This window comes from Schistocerca piceifrons, chromosome 2 (genome assembly GCF_021461385.2).
Source record: "Schistocerca piceifrons isolate TAMUIC-IGC-003096 chromosome 2, iqSchPice1.1, whole genome shotgun sequence".
NCBI lineage: Eukaryota > Metazoa > Arthropoda > Insecta > Orthoptera > Acrididae > Schistocerca > Schistocerca piceifrons.
This window is the reverse complement of record NC_060139.1, coordinates 2,856,646-2,873,929: the sequence shown is the minus strand read 5'-3', so window position 1 is coordinate 2,873,929 and position 17,284 is coordinate 2,856,646. Positions and strand designations below refer to the sequence as shown.

At 42.7% G+C, this 17,284-nt stretch overlaps 1 protein-coding gene across 1 annotated transcript in view; it reads right to left on the bottom strand.

Annotated features, from left to right (window-relative positions):
- The window catches only part of LOC124776028 (probable multidrug resistance-associated protein lethal(2)03659), a 183,192-nt gene that overhangs the window by 147,438 nt on the left and 18,470 nt on the right, over positions 1–17,284 (bottom strand). Inside the window, exon 2 of the mRNA XM_047250867.1 lies at positions 826–936. Within this exon, the coding sequence (XP_047106823.1) occupies positions 826–936 (111 nt within the window). The remainder of the gene's footprint in view (positions 1–825; positions 937–17,284) is intronic.

The window sequence follows — 17,284 nt, the reverse complement described above, 5'->3', positions numbered from 1 at the left end:
TTCGCAGGCTGACATTTCTTGATGGCGTAGCATTGAAATCGGCAGCAGTTTGCGGAAGGGTTGCACTTCTGTCACGTTGAACGATTCTCTTCAGTTTCGTTGGTCCCGTTTTTGCAGGATCTTTTTCCGGCCGCAGCGACTCGGAGATCTGATGTTTTACCGAATTCCTGATAGTCATGGCACACTCGTGAAATGGTCGCACAGTAAAATCCCTTACTGCATCGCTACCTCGGATATGCCGTGTCCCATCGCTCGTGCGCCGACTGTAACACCACGTCCAAATTCACTTAAATCTTGACAACCTGCCACTGTAGCAGCAGTAACCGATATAACAGGTGCACCAGACGCTTGTTGTCTTATACAGGCGTTGCCGGCCGCAGCGCCGTATTATGCCTGTTTATACATCTCTGTAGTTGAATACGCATGCCTATATGTTTCTTTGGCAGTTCAGTGTAGTTTTGTTACTGCATGCACTTAATTTTCACAATTTTCACACTTTCTCTTTCAAGGTGCTTCTATTAACAACTGTGTTTATTAGTTTATTATGAATCAGTTGCGCTAAGATATGTCTGTTATATTACTTTGAAACCAAATAATGATTCAGTGTTATCTTTTAGAACGAGTGTCAAAAATCCAACCTACTGAAAATTTGTAATAGAGACAATAGGTTAGTTAGCATGTTTCCGACTTCCCGGGTAAGCGATAAAAGCAAAAATTAATACAGATCCGTTTAGAACGAAAATCTGATAAAGCAATTGTCACCTAAAATTAGAATAGGAAACACAATGACAGCTGATTATAACGTGTGTACAAAAGTCAACATACTTTTCTAATCTGGTGCCCAGCTTCTCCGAGAGATCTCCTTCGAGTGTGTCGTACAGGTCGTCAGTTTCAAGGTCTTTCTTGGAACCGAGTATGAACAGGTCTTTCAGCCACCTGAAACAAAATTTAGGGAACCTTCTAACAAATGCAACGTAGAACAAAATACAATAAAGCAGATCAGTCAGTACACTAGTGCACAATAATAAAGCATAATAAAGAAATGAGGGCACATTTCATAATCGGGACGAGGTAAAGCTTTATCACTACACACGTGGTATAGTGCTCAAAACAAAAAAGTGCTTAAAATGAAGACATATTAATAAGCGTAATAAAGAAGAAAATTGCCGCACGAACAAAAGTCACAATACAAGGGTAGGCATTCTGTATGATGACATAGAAAGAGGTAAAGATTTTGATACGACTGTAGGGCTACAATTCAGGGACACTTGATGAAATTGAAGTATGATGTTTTGTTTCCCCAGTGAGTTATTGATTAATAAGTGATAACTAGAGCGCAGACTTTCATCCACCACCAAGTCGTAAAACTTGCACGCATTCATGCAATATCATATGATTAAGCATGCGCTATGAGATAGCAAAACAATACAAATACTGCATGCGGAATCAAAATTCAGTTGTATATTTATTTCTATTTTCTTCTAAAACAATATAAATTAACCAGTTTTTCCAGATTTTCTTCATTTTGGCTCATGCATTTATCAGACTGAACATTTTTCTGGACATAGAGCCGCGCGGAGTGGCCGCGCGGTTTGAGGCGCCATGTCACGGACCGAGCTGAACCTCCCGCCGAAGGTTCGAGTCCCCCTTTGGGCATAGGTGCGTGTGTTGTCCTTAGCATAATTAGTTTAACTTACTTTAAGTAGTGTGTAACACTAGGGACCGATGACCTCAGCAGTTTGGTCCCTTAGAAATTCACACACATGTGAACATTCTGGACATAGAAAATTATTTTTCTACGTCACAAGAAGTGACAGGTGCATAGTTAAATTAGCATATTTCGAACAAAGTCAGGTCAAGATGGAAATCTTTTACATTTCGTGTCACCTTCTACTCAAAACCAAGGTTTGATCCGGTAACTTTGTTCATCTTACATTTTGCTGTAGCACACACCTCTCAGTTTTTTAATTTCTTCAATATTTGTCAGAGATTCCACCGGTTAGCTGGGTCTTCCAACTTCGTTATTGCTGTGGACAAATTTGCAAACTTTGATTTGATATAAATATGGTCTTGCTTCAGATTCGTTTTCTTGAATGCTCTTTCGCATCTTTAATGCGAGCTGCGTCAGTGTCTTCGAAAGTGTCTACGAACTAAAACCGAAAAAAAAAAACCAGTTAGGGGGCTATAGCTTAGGACTTTTCAAGAGACTGAAGCAAAGAGATGCTAAGTTAAACAAACTTGCGGTAATTTATTTAAACATGTAACGGCCTTTAGGTTAGGATAAAATATTTTAATTTCTTTCCCGGCCTTCATCACACACGTGGAAGCATCCTTAACAACAATAGGACTCTTATTGGCACGAAGCATACTTTGTGTAGAAGCAGACCAGGCGGTCATATGATCTACCACCGTTGTAAGTTACGGTAGTGAAGTGGTGTGTATGTGCCAGTCAGTTGTCGGTACCAGGTCAGTAAGGCGACATGACGTGAAACGTGACAAGCTGGAAGAAAGGACCTACTGCGTTTGGACGGGCTCAGTACCACGCCGAGACTGAAGCCTTCCTATTTGCTGGCGTATCAGCGCGGTGTGACCAAAATGTCTACAAGGCATGGTGTAGCACTCGCTGTGACGTAACATGGAGTAGGAACAGTTTACGTAAAAAAATCCCAACCAAGATGGGGGCGAGAGGAGTGGTACGCATTGTCAGTGACAGTCGGTTTAAAACCCGAGAGGAATTTCTGCTGTCAATGACTGTAGATCTATCTGAAGCAGTTTCCAACTGAGGAGGTCACTGATTGATGCATTTGCTCTGGGGTACCTCTCAAAAGGCCACCGCTCTCATAGCGATACATGGAGCGGTATATTTTCGTAGCGTCAAACTACACAGAAACTAGACTGTAGCTAGAATGAGATTTTCACTGTGCAGCGGAGTGTGCGCTGATATGAAACTTCCTGGCAGATTAAAACTGTGTGCGCGACCGAGACTCGAACTCGGGACCTTTGTGAGTCGTGCTTCGGTAGCTCAGATGGTAGAGCACTTGCCCGCGAAAGGCAAAGGTCCCGAGTTCGAGTCTCTGTCGGGCACACAGTTTTAATCTGCCAGGAAGTTTCATAGACTGTAGCTGATTGGGGAGTGTAGTGTGCAGTGTGTGGTCTGACAAGTTGCGATTTTGCCTCTTTTCAAATATGCAGGGCGTCCAGTGCTCATACGGCTCAATGAAACTTTTAACCCCTAGTATGTGGAGAATGAAGTTCATATCAGAGGTGATTGTGTGATGTTTTGGGAGTGTTTCTTGTGCCATTACTTGGGCCTCATTCAGATTACCATGAGCATGAACCAGGTTGTTTCCTTAAACAATTTCTGTGATCCTTTGTTCTACATCTTTGAGGCGAGCATGCTGAGACTCTTGTCTTCCAGGATGAAACAGCCATGTTCACAGGGCGGCACGTACAGTTTCCTGGTCTGACCAAAACTGAGGTACGCTATCGCACCCCGAGTAGTTCGCTATTTTCATACCACAGAAAATGTCTGCAGTGATGTGGAACAGTGTGTGAAACACAACAGTCAGTATCACTGCAGTTTGGCCGTTCTATGGGATCTCATCATCAATGAGTTGCTGCAGCTGAAAGAGCCATACCTGTCTCCCTCGCCGAAAAGAGGCTATTAGCAAGCCTAACGTAATTATGCCCGTTGTTAGGCCGATGTCTCATTGGGGTGACTAATTTTTTCCGATGTGGTTATTTATCAAGGCATATGTAATTGTTTGTTACGCAATGTGCGCTGACGAAAACAAAAATCGCAACGCCAACAAATAATTAATGCAGAGTAATGAAATTTCTGGAATACATCTGTCTAGGAAAAATATTTAAATGATTAACATTGCAGGACCACAGGTTAATGTAAGACCGAGATAAGCTGTTGCAGATGTGAAATGTCGGTACATTAGTAACCGGTATAATCGCCAGAATGTTGAACGCACCCCCAGCAGTGGAAAGGTGTAGACGTTGCGTCGTATAGGTGTAGGGTGTCGGTTTGTGGGATGGAATTCGATGCTTGTTTCACTTAGTCGGTCAATACGGGGACTGTTCGTGCCGTTTGTGGATGACGCTGGAGTTTTCGTCCGATTATGTTTCACACGTGCTCGATTGAAGACAGATCTGGTGATCGAACAGGCCAAGGCAACGTGTCGACACTCTGTAGGGCAAGTTGGGTAACAACAGCGGAATGTGGGCGAGCGTTATCCTCTTCGAAAACATCCCCTGGAATGCTGTTCGTGAATGGCAGCACAACAGATCGAATCACCAGACTGACGTACAAAACTTGAAGTGAGGGTGCACGGGATAACCGCGAGTGTGCTCCTGCTGTCATACGAAGTCGCACGGCAGACCATAACTCCAGACGTAGGTCCGGTGTGCCCAGCGCCAAGACAGGCTGGCTGCAGGCCCCTGACTGGCCTTCTTCTAACCGACACACAGCCATCACTGGCGCAGACGCAGAACCAGCTTTCGTCAGAAAACGCGACAGACTTCCACCCTGGCCTCCAATGGGCTCTCACTTTACACCACTGGAATCACAAATGGCGGAGCTATGGGGTCTGTGGAACGCACCCTTCAGCGCGTCTGGCTCGGAGCTGCCCTTGAAGTAACAGAGTTACAGCAGTTGTTGTGTCGCTGTGGTGGGAACTGTTGCCCAGATTGTAGCTGCAGATGCAGCTCGGTGGTCTTCCCTCCCAGCACTGCCGCGTGGCCGCCCGGAGGCCAGTCACCTTGCGGCCGTACATTGTTGTGATCAACGCTGCCAGCAGTCGTATACAGGGGCTATATTCCTGCCAAGTCCCTCTGCGAAAATCGCAAAAGAAATACCCATCTTCTCGTAGCTCTATTACACAACCTCGTATAAATTCTGTGAGGAATTGATAACGGCGTCTTCGTCGCCTTAAAGGCAATCTTGACTAACATCGATTGTCCAATTTCAGCGTATATTTATAGCAAACCTGATTTGCATCCTCATAGAGGCGCTACTATAGCGCCACTCATGCCTCTGGCACGAAATCTGAACAGGCATCTTCTTTCAGAAGGAGAAACACGCCTACCAACTTTCGCTTACAGCGCACAACTCCTTCTTGGAGTTCCGTCAGTTTATTTTAATTATCGACTCAAATTTGGGCTACTCCCGGTGTTATGTTTGTGGTATAGGCCTAGCACTTGCTGTTGACCTCCATCCCTAGGACTACGATTAGTTGACTGTTTGGTTTTCAATTCATAGAGGAACTGGTGGCCACCTGAGGTGCGCCAACACAACCCATAGTCAACATATAAAGGACGAAGGCTTTACGGTCCAGAACCGATATGCCAAACAGGCAAAATCGCCAGGAGCATTTAAGCAATCATGTCACCGACGCACCAGGTTGAAGAAATCTGTTTGGTGAAACAGTGTGTCCTAATTGTATGAAGAAGTCCGTAACCACCTGCTGCACATCCCCGTCCGACAGGAACGATCGACCCTTCAGTCCCCATTTTAAGCGACCGCAGGCGTGATAATTGCGTGGGAAGAGGTCAGGACTACAGGGCGGGTGTCCGATGAGTGACCCCCACTCGAGCTGCCGTAACTTCTGTGTTACGGCAGTTGCCACACGGGTTAGTGAGTTTTCATGAAGCAGCACCACGGAACGTGACGCACCACTTCACAACGGTGGTTTTTAACACACATGGGGCCCCATTCACGTTCTTCATTTTCCAGTGGATGTCTTCCGATGTTTGTCCTTAGCTAACCATGAAAAGAATAACAGTGCGTTGGTCCTGTTTGGACACATATGGCAATGGCGTCACCATAGTTCATGTTTCCGCATTTACTGCACGCACTTCGGAAAGACACGGATGTCGCACTACTTTTATATGGGCGGGGTGGTGGGCCGGGCTGTCAGCGGTATAGGCAACCCCTTCTTCAGCCAGTTGACAACATAAATTTTAATTAGATGAAAAAGAAAGAAGAAACTATTAGGGGAGATATTTACACTGAATTTAAAACTTTCCGAGGGGAAAAATAAAATGGAAGTATGAAAAATATGACCTCTTGCACTGGTAGTTAAAAACATTAGGCTGGGTGTTGTGTGCTGTCCTTAGGTTAGTGAGGTTTAGGTAGTTCTAAGTTCTAGGGGACTGATGACCATAGATGTTAAGTCCCATAGTGCTCAAAGCCATTTGAACCATTTAAAAACATTAATACTAAAAGGTAAAACGAAACACAATAACTGCTCATTTAAAAACATTTATAAACTGATGCCAAAACACTGATATTTAAAAGAAGCACCCTCTCTCTGACTAAGAACTGGACGGACATGCCCCAGGACAGGGAGGCTGTTGCTGAAGTGGGGAATTTTGGCGAATCAGAAAGGTAGGAATGTGCTAATGTAAAGATGGGGGACTGGTGCATAGCAGCGATTGAGAAGGAGTGGCTGTTGGGATAGGAGAAGGAATGGAGTATAGGAGAAATTGGTGAAAAAATGGCTCTGAGCACTATGGGACTTAACATCTGAGGTCATCAGTCCCCTAGACTTAGAACTACTTAAACCTAACTAACCTAAGGACATCACACACATGCATGCCCGAGGCAGGATTCGAACCTGCGACCGTAGCGGTCGCGCGGTTCCAGACTGAGAAATTGGTGATTCGAATAGTTGTTGGGAAAAGGGGGATGTGGAATGAAAGGCAGATGGGAAAAAAGGGGGGTAAGAAAATGCATGGAGGGGAGGGAGAGGAAGCTCTGACGAGGTGGAATGGGTGGGGTGGACTTACAGCTGGCAGGAAAGCTAACGTTGGGGTGGAGTTCACGATCTGGGAAGGGGGAAGAGGTTGAAGTTTCTTTGGGAGAGTAGATGGAGGGTGTGCAGGTGAAGGGGTGGAGAATTGTGTTAATTAAGGCGCGGCTGCATATTAGGATTGTACAGTAGAGAGAAAATGATAGGATTATTGGAGTCGAGATTGTGGATGCTGTATATTGTTCAGAAGTGTTCAGTGTGAGTGAGCAGAGGAGGGAATCTGATGAGTTGGAAAAGGTTCGGTGGAGGGGAAGGTAAACAGATACAGAAAATGAAGCAGAGTGCATGACGTTAGAGGATTTGGAGAGCCTTTTGAACTTGGGAGGGGTGGAAATCGACGTAACATTTACATAGCAAAAGGAGGGGCGGATCAGGGATTTGTCCATGTTAAGGACTATGGAAGGGTGTAGTCCCCATGTTCGGCCAGTTAGTAGTTTTAGTTTACTGTGAACTTTCTGTTGGGTGGTTAGTAGGTGAGGCTTCCATGTTAGTTGATGATCGAAGGTTAGTCCAAGGTGTTTTAGTGTGTTAGTTACCTGGATGGGGTGGTCATAAATGGTGAGGTAGAGGTCACGGAGATTGGAGGTGTGGATGATGGGCCCTATAATGTTTGCCTGGTTTTGGAGTGGTTAATCTTAAGGAGCCACTGGTTACACCAGGAAGTAAACTGATCGAGATGGATTTGGAGGGATCGTTGCGATTTCTGGAGCTTATGACAGAGGGTGAGGAAAGCAGTGTCACCAGAATACTGAAGTAGGTGGGTGGGAGGACGTGGTTACGGCTTATCGGCAGTGTATAAGACGTAAAGGAGACGGGAGAGAATGGAACCTTGCAACTCTCCTGGATTGGGGTGGGAGGTACGGGAATTGGTGTTGTTGACAATGAAATAGGATGGGTGAGTGGAGAGAAAGGATGCAGTAAGGTGGACATAGTTGGTTGGAAGTGCTTAAGTCTGGAGTCTGAAAAAGAGACTGGAATCCCACATGCAGTCATATGCTTTGTCTAAGTCAAGGGAGACAAGGATGGCGGATTGACAGTTGTTTAGCTGTTGGGATAGGAGATGGGTTAGATTCAGGAGTTGATCATCAGTAAACAACGAGGGACACAAGCCACTTTGGGTTATGGGAAGCAGATGGTGTTGGTGCAGATGTCGGTGGATGTGTTGAGAGAGGATGGATTCAAAGGCGTTGTGGTGAGGCAGATGGGGCGCTACGAGGAGATGTCAATAGGGGGTTTGTTCAGCTTGAGGAAAAGTATGATTTTTAAGGTTTCCCACAGGCCAGAAGATATTGGTATATATAGGGTTGCAAGTGCGATGAGACAGGAGAGAGGACAGTCTTTGAGGTGTCGATAGGTAATACTGTCGTGAATAGGGGATACGTTGCCTTTCCTGCGAGGTGCTTGTTTTGTGTCCTGTGCTGTGACTAAAGGGTTTAATTCTGTTTCTGGTATGTTGTTCAAATACCGGAAGCTGGGAGGTAGGGGTAGGAATGTCACACTAATGCCTTGCCTACATGTCGGTGCTTATTTCCCCGCATCGGTGTCGCATTACGTTGCACATACGCAGCTGCAACGCCCTCACACGGAAACTTTTTGCTCGCCCCTTATACATATCTCGCAGTGATGTGAGAAGGTCCGTAGGAGGCTCTTCAAAAGCCATATTGGCACTCAATCTATTCTTGAAACAGACGGAGCTGAGGTCTCGGAATGTCCTTGTGTCTACTGACAATATGTGCTAGTAATTCATTCGCCTCAGCGCATCTTAAACTAGCTCCACAGGACTTTTATCCATTATGGACGTGAAACAGTGCGACTGTGATGAATGAAGGTTTCTAGAAATTGCTGCAACCAGTTACGTTTCGTGATTCTTCATTTTTATTTACCATGACCTGTTTCGAATCGTCTAGCGATTCATCATCGGATTGCACACACTGCATGTCTGAAACATTGTGGGGGCGTGTAGCTGTGGCAATATATACAAACGAAACATGTAAACACTGATTGTGGCGTGAATTGTTTACAACATGTGATCGACTTACAGGCATTACTTACAGTTTTCGGAATGCGTTGGTTTAATCCTGGTGCACTCATTATTCTGGGATGTAGGATGGATGTTAGCTAGTAATGTTAGTTCTGTAGCACTTCACAAGTGGTTCCTACTGACTTATCTTGTAACATCAGCGAATTTGGCATTGTCTGCTGGTACTGTGAATAGCTGAAAGTAAGGGAAAGCTATAGCCGTCATTTTTTGCGAGAGCATGCAGCTCTTCTGTATGCTTAATGATAGCATACACTTGGGTGAAATATTACGGAGGTAAATAATCCTCCAATTGAATCTGCGGGAGTGGACTCGAATCTATGGGTGGGAGAGTGGAATGTTAGATCCCTTAACCGGACAGGTAGGTTATTAAATTTAAAAAGGGAAATAGATAGGTTGAAGTTAGATATAGTACGAATTAATAAAGCCCTGTGGCAAGTCAGTAAAGGGTTCTCAACACATAATCAGATGGCGTAATGCAGGGATAGGTCTAATAATGAATAAGAAGACAGGAATGCTGGTAATAGCTACTATTAACAGCATTTTGAATGCTTAATCATAACCAAGACAGGCATGAAGTCAACATCCATCATAGTAGTACAAGTTTACATGCCAAATAGCTCCGCAGATGATGAAGAGATTGAAAAAATGTATGATGAAATAAAGGTAATTGTTCGGGTAGTTAAAGGAGATGAAAATTTAATTTTGGTGGATGACTGGAATTTGGTAGGAGGGAGGGAAGAGGAGGAGAAATTGTACAATTACATGGACTGGGGGGAATGAAACGAAAGAGAAAGCCGCCTGACAGGACTTCACAAAGTGCATTCATTAATCATTGCTAATACTTGCTTAAACAATCATGGTTGTATACTGGAAGAGGCATCGGAATACTGAGAGGTTTAACACTGATTATAATTATAATGGTGTGACAGTGATTTCGACACCATGGTATTAAACTGTAAGACATTCCCTGGGGCAAATGTGGTCTCTGGTCATGATTTATTTGCTAAAATTGCAGAGTAAAAGTAAAAAATGCAAAAAGATAAGAAAGTAAGTAAATGAGACCTGAATAAATACAAGGAACCAGAGGTTGTCGATAGTTTCAGAGGGAGCATCAGGTAATGTTAGACTAAAACAGGGGAAACGAATAGGTTGCTTTGAAAGATAAAACAGGGAAGGCAGCAGAGTATCACATAGATAAAAGTAAAAGACCTAGTAGAAAGCCTTGGGAAACTCAGAAGATTTTGAATTTAATGTACGAAAGGAGAAATTTTAAAGATGCGCCAAATAAAGCAGGCGAAAGGGAAAACGGACTTCTAAGACTAGTAGTTAGTGCAAAACGGCTAAGCAGGAATCTCTAGAGTCTTTCATTAAAGGCTATAGAAGCGTATGTAACTAGGGGAAAGATAGGTAGCGCTTATAGAAAGATTAATGTGGTCTTTGGAGAAAAGAAAAGCAATTGTACAAACAGCAAGAGCCTAGATGGCATGCCTGTGCTCAGCAAAGAAGAGAAATCTGAATGGTGAAAAGAATACACAGGTGACCAGAAACAGCTTCAAAAGCTTGGAAGGGTGTTGCAGGGGACAACTTATTGAAATGCTCATTACCAGTGATATGCGCCTTTTTCGGAAGCGATAAATTGAAGCTAGGTAAACAAAACCTACGTTTGTTCGTTTTGGGGAAACCAAGCGAAGAACACGTTTGGCGACACTGTCCCTGGCAGGCTGCTTGGAAGTTGTGCACGTGGCATCCTCGTTGGTTAACTTCAGTGCCAACCAACTCGGAAATGGCGCAACATATCGGACTTTTTTTCTGAACAATTATTTCTCGGCGCAATCTCCCCTGCAATAGCCTTACAAGATTTTCTGACTGTTTCTGACCACCCTGTATAGAGGGGATCTACAAGGGAAATGTCTTCAAGACAATGTAAAATTACATGCAATGACACGATACTGCGAGCGGAATATGACAGAACGCTTTAAGAGAAGGTGTCTGGAGTAGACGACAAACCCTCAGAATAATTCAGGTTCTTGGGACAGTGAACTATGTCAAAGCTATATCACTTGGTGTGCAAGATACATGCAACATGTGAAATAGCTGCCGACTTCAAGAAGAATGTAACAATTATAATCACGAAGAAAGCAGGTGTCGCCACATGAGAATATTGCCAAACTATCAGTTCAGTAAAGTCATAGTTGTAAAATATTGAAACAAATAGTCCATCTCGTGTACAAGGTATATGATACAAGCGAAAAACCCTCAGACATCACGAAGCATGTAACTATTGCGATTTCAAAGAAAGTAGTGGCTGACAACTGGGAATTATCGAGATCCTTGGGAGAACCAAGCGTGACAAAAATAGTTCACCGGGTGTGAAAGAAATATGATATAGGCGAAGTATCCACAGACTCCAGGATGAATGAAATTATTTCAATTCCAAAGAAGGTAGGGGCCTACAGTTGTTAATATTACCGATCTATCAGTGTAACAGGAATGGTTGCAAAATATTGATACGAATTATTTGCAGAATAATGGAGAAACTAGTTGGAAACTGAACTCGGGTAGGATAAGTTTGAGTCACGAAGAAATGTAGAAACATGCGAGGCAATAATGACTCTATGGCTTATCTTAGAAGATATGTGGAGGTTAAAGAAATGCAAATGTACGATCATAGCATTTGTAGATTTAGAGAAAGCTTTTGACAATGGTCACTGGAATATACTCTTTAAATTTCCGAATTTAGCAGGGGTAAATTACAGAGAACGAAAGATTATATACACCCTGTACAGAAACCAGACAGCTGTTATAAGAATATAGGGGCACTAGAGGAAAGCAGTGGTTGAGAAACGACTGAAACAGAATTGTAGCCTATCCCCAATGTTATTCAATCTGTGCATTAAGCAAACAATAAACGAAACCAAAGAACTATTTGGAGAAGGAATTCAAGTTCAGGGAGGAGAAACAAAAACTATGACTTTTGATGACGAAGTTGTACTTCTGTCAGAGACAGAAAAGTGTGCAGTTCTAAGGCATCGACTGCGTTCCGACCAGTGCAGCGCCGCGAAATGGCATCGAGAAGGCGGTGACCCGAGCGCCAATGGAAAGAGCAGGCACCGCCACGCCTCCAGGAAGACGAGAGCTCAGCGCCCCCTCTCAACTAGAGATGGGTCGAACTCGTTCATTCCCGTGAACTACTTCATTCATTTCACTCTTTGCCGTGAAGCGTTCAAATGAAGTAGTTCATTCATGAAGTACGGAAGCCTGGCGAAGTTGCCCAGTTCGCCGCTCAGCCGCGGCTACGCTCGCTCGTACAATAAAGCTTCTTAATACTTCATAATTTTACCAACAGATGGCCGAACTATGCAGTAACGTGCACGCAACGTTTTACGCTCTTACAGCGTCTGAGTTAACTTAAATGGAGCGTGGTCGAAGGGGACAAAGGAAAGATAAACAGGAGCCTGTCACATATAAAGAAGATATTACATTTAATCTTGCTCGACATTTTCTCATGAAACGCCCAAAAAAGTCTTTATCAGCCAAGTGAAACATTATTTGTTGTATTCATGGACTGAAAAACTAGGGCTACCAACAAAATGCAGTCCAATTTCATATTCCTTTTAAAATTTAATCCAAAATAGAGTGAGTATGTTTACCACTGTCACAAAGTCTATATATCTACGTTAAGTAATTATTCAGAAGTTTTCCTCTAGATTTTATTTTGTTGAGAATAATATAACCCTCCAAATTCAAAACGTAAACTGTCACCTGTAGTAATTGGTACGATTTCAGGTAAAATCCCTCTTTCAGTGTTATTAACAAAACTTTTATTTTCATGTTGGCTGTGCGTGCTCACACAGCCAGCCTCTTCGTTTGTATCTGTAATATTAATTTGCCCCAAAGCGCTGCCAACGGTAGGCTACCGGTAGACGCGAAGTATAACTGAACTGCACAAGTAGTCACGGGTAATGATGTCAGCACTGCAGGAAGCAGCTGACCAACGAGTTAAAATTTCATAGAGTGGCTGAGACACTAGTTACAGCGCTCCTAGCGGCAACCAACGCTACCTCGGCCGCCATGTTCTCCTTAGTCAAAACATTAGGAAAGCGTTACTGTTGTTTGTGTTGGAAGTGTGTCAGCTGTTGTGATATTACTGCAATATTTAACTTTTATAGTTGACTTTTTTGTTACAAAATATAAAGTCAACATGCCTGCAGTGTGTTCAGCGTTCAACTGCACAAATCGCAGCGATAAAACAACAAATATTTCATAATATAAGTAAGTATATTAGTACCGAAATACGACACACGTTTTTTAATGTTTATTAAAGAGTCATTTGCATTGGAACTGTAATTATGCTTAAGACAAATGCAGGAAGTAATTTATTTATCGTTGATTACAGATTTCCTTTAAAAGATAAGGAAATTACAAAAAGATGGGTTATAAATATGAAGCGAGAAAACTGGTTTCCTACTACAGCCAGTTACCTCTGTTCAGCTCATTTTGAAGAGAAATATATGTACCACACAAATGTCCAGAGGTGCCTTTTGTCAAAACCAGTACCTGCTATCTTTAACTTTCCACCACATTTACAAAAGCAAGATAAAGAATTACGACCACAACCCAGAAAGCGATCTTTCGACAATTTGCAAGATAGTGCTATTACAGTGACATCATTAGCACAAAGTAAGTCAATAATTTAATTTTACTCCGTGTTCTTATTACTTTGAATTACATACTTTCTATTACAATCTTATGGTGTAGCTCAGTTATAAACTTACGATGTAACTACATTCTTTCAGTGCCTGTCAGACTCACATCTGTTTCTGCTGACCACAATTACTGTCTACCAAGCCCTAAGAAGTTGAAAACACAATATAACAGAGTACAAGCAGAGAATGTGCGACTAAAGAAGCGGATAAAGCAAATGAAGCAACTTAGTGTACGACACAAAAGAAGAATAGTGCAGTTACAGACTTTAGTTGCTGGTTTGAGAAGAAGGCTATGTAGTTCAGTTTCTGATATGTTAAACAGTGAACATGTAGTTAGTTTGTTGAAGGAGCTATTGGAACTTCAGTGCAGTGCTAAACTATGCCATTATTCTCAGCAAATAAGGAAATTTGCCCTGACCCTACACTTTTATTCTGCCAAGGCATACAGCTACTTACGAAAATTTGTGAAATTACCCCACCCAAGAACGCTTCGACTTTGTTATTGAATTACTATGCTTGTGTTAACTACTTGTAACACATATTTCAAATAAATTCTCGTTCACAGTGTACTGGTTTTTGAGGCTTTGACTGTTTACTTTGAAATAGCGACAAAAATATCGCATTTCTGCGCCCGTTACTGTTTCTAATAGTTAACCACAGCATGTTTAGAAGTTTCACCGTAGTATTCTGGTGATACCCGCTCTAATTGCATTAATTTATGGGCAACAAGTAACGTTATAGTGGATGGACAGACTTATTTGAGTTGCCTTGTAGTGTTATCTACATCGAAAAGTTTAGCCATATTTCGACAAAAACATCCCTTTTTGCTGTCAGTGTACACTGAAATCACTGCTGTCTATTGCTTGTTTTAGAAAAAATAAAGCTAGTATGAGCTATTTCAAGTAAGTCAAACGCAGTTACAAGGGGGCGGGACACAGCAGACGAATGCCTTGACTAAAGAAAACATGGCGGCCAGAATTTCAATTTGCTTCAAACATGGCGGACCTATAGCCACTCTATGAAATTTTAACTCGTTGCAGCTGACGCTGCCTTCCCAGCGCCCCTCACATCCACAACCCATCGCAAACGTATCGTTTCCCACAAACGCCGCGCGATTCGTCGACAGGCAGTAGAGGGGGGACTGAAGTGAAGGGAGAATGAGTGACGTAACGCCGATGTAATGGGATGAGGGAGAGGGGAAGAGAGTGAGTGAACTTGAAGAAAGTGTGGAGTGTGTTATCTGTGAAGAGTTTGAAGTACCAGTTCATTGAAATTGAGTGGTTAGTTCACACTTCACAGGAGTGAAGCGTTCATTTGAACGACTAATTCACGAGCTACCCATCACTACTCTAAACGCTGACCCAACCGGCCGCTCATCGCTGGTAGACCCAGTTCGGTCGCAGACTTCGAGAGTGTCAGTGCTAAGTAATATCAAGATGACACTTGGCCGCGTTCTTCGGCTAGTAATAATGAAAAGTACTTGCATATAGGAGGCATAGGAAGCAAGTTAAGTTATGTTCATTTTCTTTACAGAAATAAATTGTTCTATCGATCTACAACTGTTATGTACAGATTATTTAGGATCCCGCCACCGTCCATCGCAGCCTCTCTCCTTCCTTGTTTGTGTCCATGCTGACTCCAACAATGGTCGACACAACAAAAAGGACTTAAAAGATTTCTTGAATGGAATGGATAGTGTCCTGGAAAGAGGTTAGAAGAGGAGCATCAACCAAAGTATAACAAGGGCAATGCTAAGTAATCATATTAAATCGCGCGATGCTGAGGAAATTAGATTAGGAAATGAACTCTAACAGCATTATATGATTTTTGCTATTTGGGTGCCAAAATAACTGGTGATGGCCAGAGAAGAGAGGCACTGAATGGAGACTGGGTATAGCAAGGAGAACAGTTCTGAAGAAGAGGAGTTTGTTAACATCTAAGTGTTAAGAAGTCTATTTTTTTGTAGCATACACTTGTACGAAGTGAAACGTGCACGATAGACAGTTCAGATACACAAGCAGAGAACAGAAGCTTTAGAAAAGTTGTGCTATAGGAGAATACTGTAGATTAGATGGGTAGATCGAGTTGCTAATGAGAAGGCAGTGAATCGAACTGGGAAGAGAAGAAATTTAGAGTACAACTTGACTACAGCAAGAGATTAGTTGACAGGGCACATTCTGATTCATCAAGGAATTGTCAGCATGGTATTGGAAGGGAGTGTGTGTGGGCGCGGTGAGGGAGGAGCGAGGGGGGGGGGGGGGGGGAGGTTGAGGAGTAAAAATTGCAGAGGGAGACTGAGAGATGACTACAACAAGCAGGCTCAAATAGATGTGGACTGCAGTACTTATTCGGAGATCTCCGCACAGGATGGAATAGCGCGGAGAGCTGCATCGAACCAGTCTGCGGACTGTAGGCCGTCACGTGACAGCACGTTACAGTGTGAGAGTGTATCCTCACTTCAATAAAGACTACAGCACTGTAGTAGTTCTGAGAATGGCTCGTGTATTTTTTTTTTTCTTATACAAGGGAACGACTTGCGCACTCACGAATTTACGTGGAAGAAACTGCTTCTTACGCGATAAGGGTCCGTCAGACAAGGGGCGTGTTGTGAATTGCAATCAGAATACGACACACAACATTCCACGTGCGGTTTCCTTATGTTTGTCTAGCAAATTTAAATGCTGTGCAGTTAAGTGGAAAGCTCTCTACGTATCGCATCGTTCTCCGTGCGAGAATATCTAAATTAAGGTGTGCATGAGTATTCTTCCGCAGCATACAGTCAAATGGTTCAAATGGCTCTGAGCACTATGGGACTCAACTGCTGAGGTCATTAGTCCCCTAGAACTTAGAACTAGTTAAACCTAACTAACCTAAGGACATCACAAACATCCATGCCCGAGGCAGGATTCGAACCTGCGACCGTAGCGGGCTTGCGGTTCCAGACTGCAGCGCCTTTAACCGCACGGCCACTTCGGCCGGCAGCATACAGCCGAGAAATAGATTTGAGAATTTCATTCCTTGTTTCATCACCATCTTATCAAACGTATGTGCTGCCAAAATTGTCTGAACAGACGAGTTTGATCCATTTAAGAATCCTGCTAGGTATTAAATTACTTTGACATTCTTTTTTTCTTATTTTGTTCCTTTACTTTTACGTCATTTTAGTTTTGAATTATTTTCGTTTTTTTTTTGTTCTCCAGATGTTTTAATTATTTGCTTCTTATCTTTATACAGATTTACGAATTATTTTGGATCTCTAGCTTTATTACATAGGTTTCTAATCACGGTGATTTATATTTCTGTCGATTCTGAAACTGAGCAAGCGAGAAAAAGACTGCTTGTAAATCAATCCAACCAACTTCAGATACTTCCCACTCGTTAGTAAACATCTCATTTCTGCTAGCGTTCTATGTCCTGTAACTGTGGAGATGCCTGGTTACAGCTCTAATGTGTGGCACCTTACCACAGTTACTGATACTTCATTTCCTTTGGTTGTAACTAATCCACGTATGAAGAGGAATCTAATATATCTTTCTGGAGACTATTAATTAGTTCCCATAACGAATTTGATCTATTCTTGGATTAATCCAATAGCATCTCGTGATGAAAATTCTGGCTGTTAAAGTATGAGAATCATTTAGGTAGCTATTACAGAGAAACATATGACGAATATTCAAGAAAAAAAGGATAAATTCAAAGTATTTCTGGCCATCGCTTTC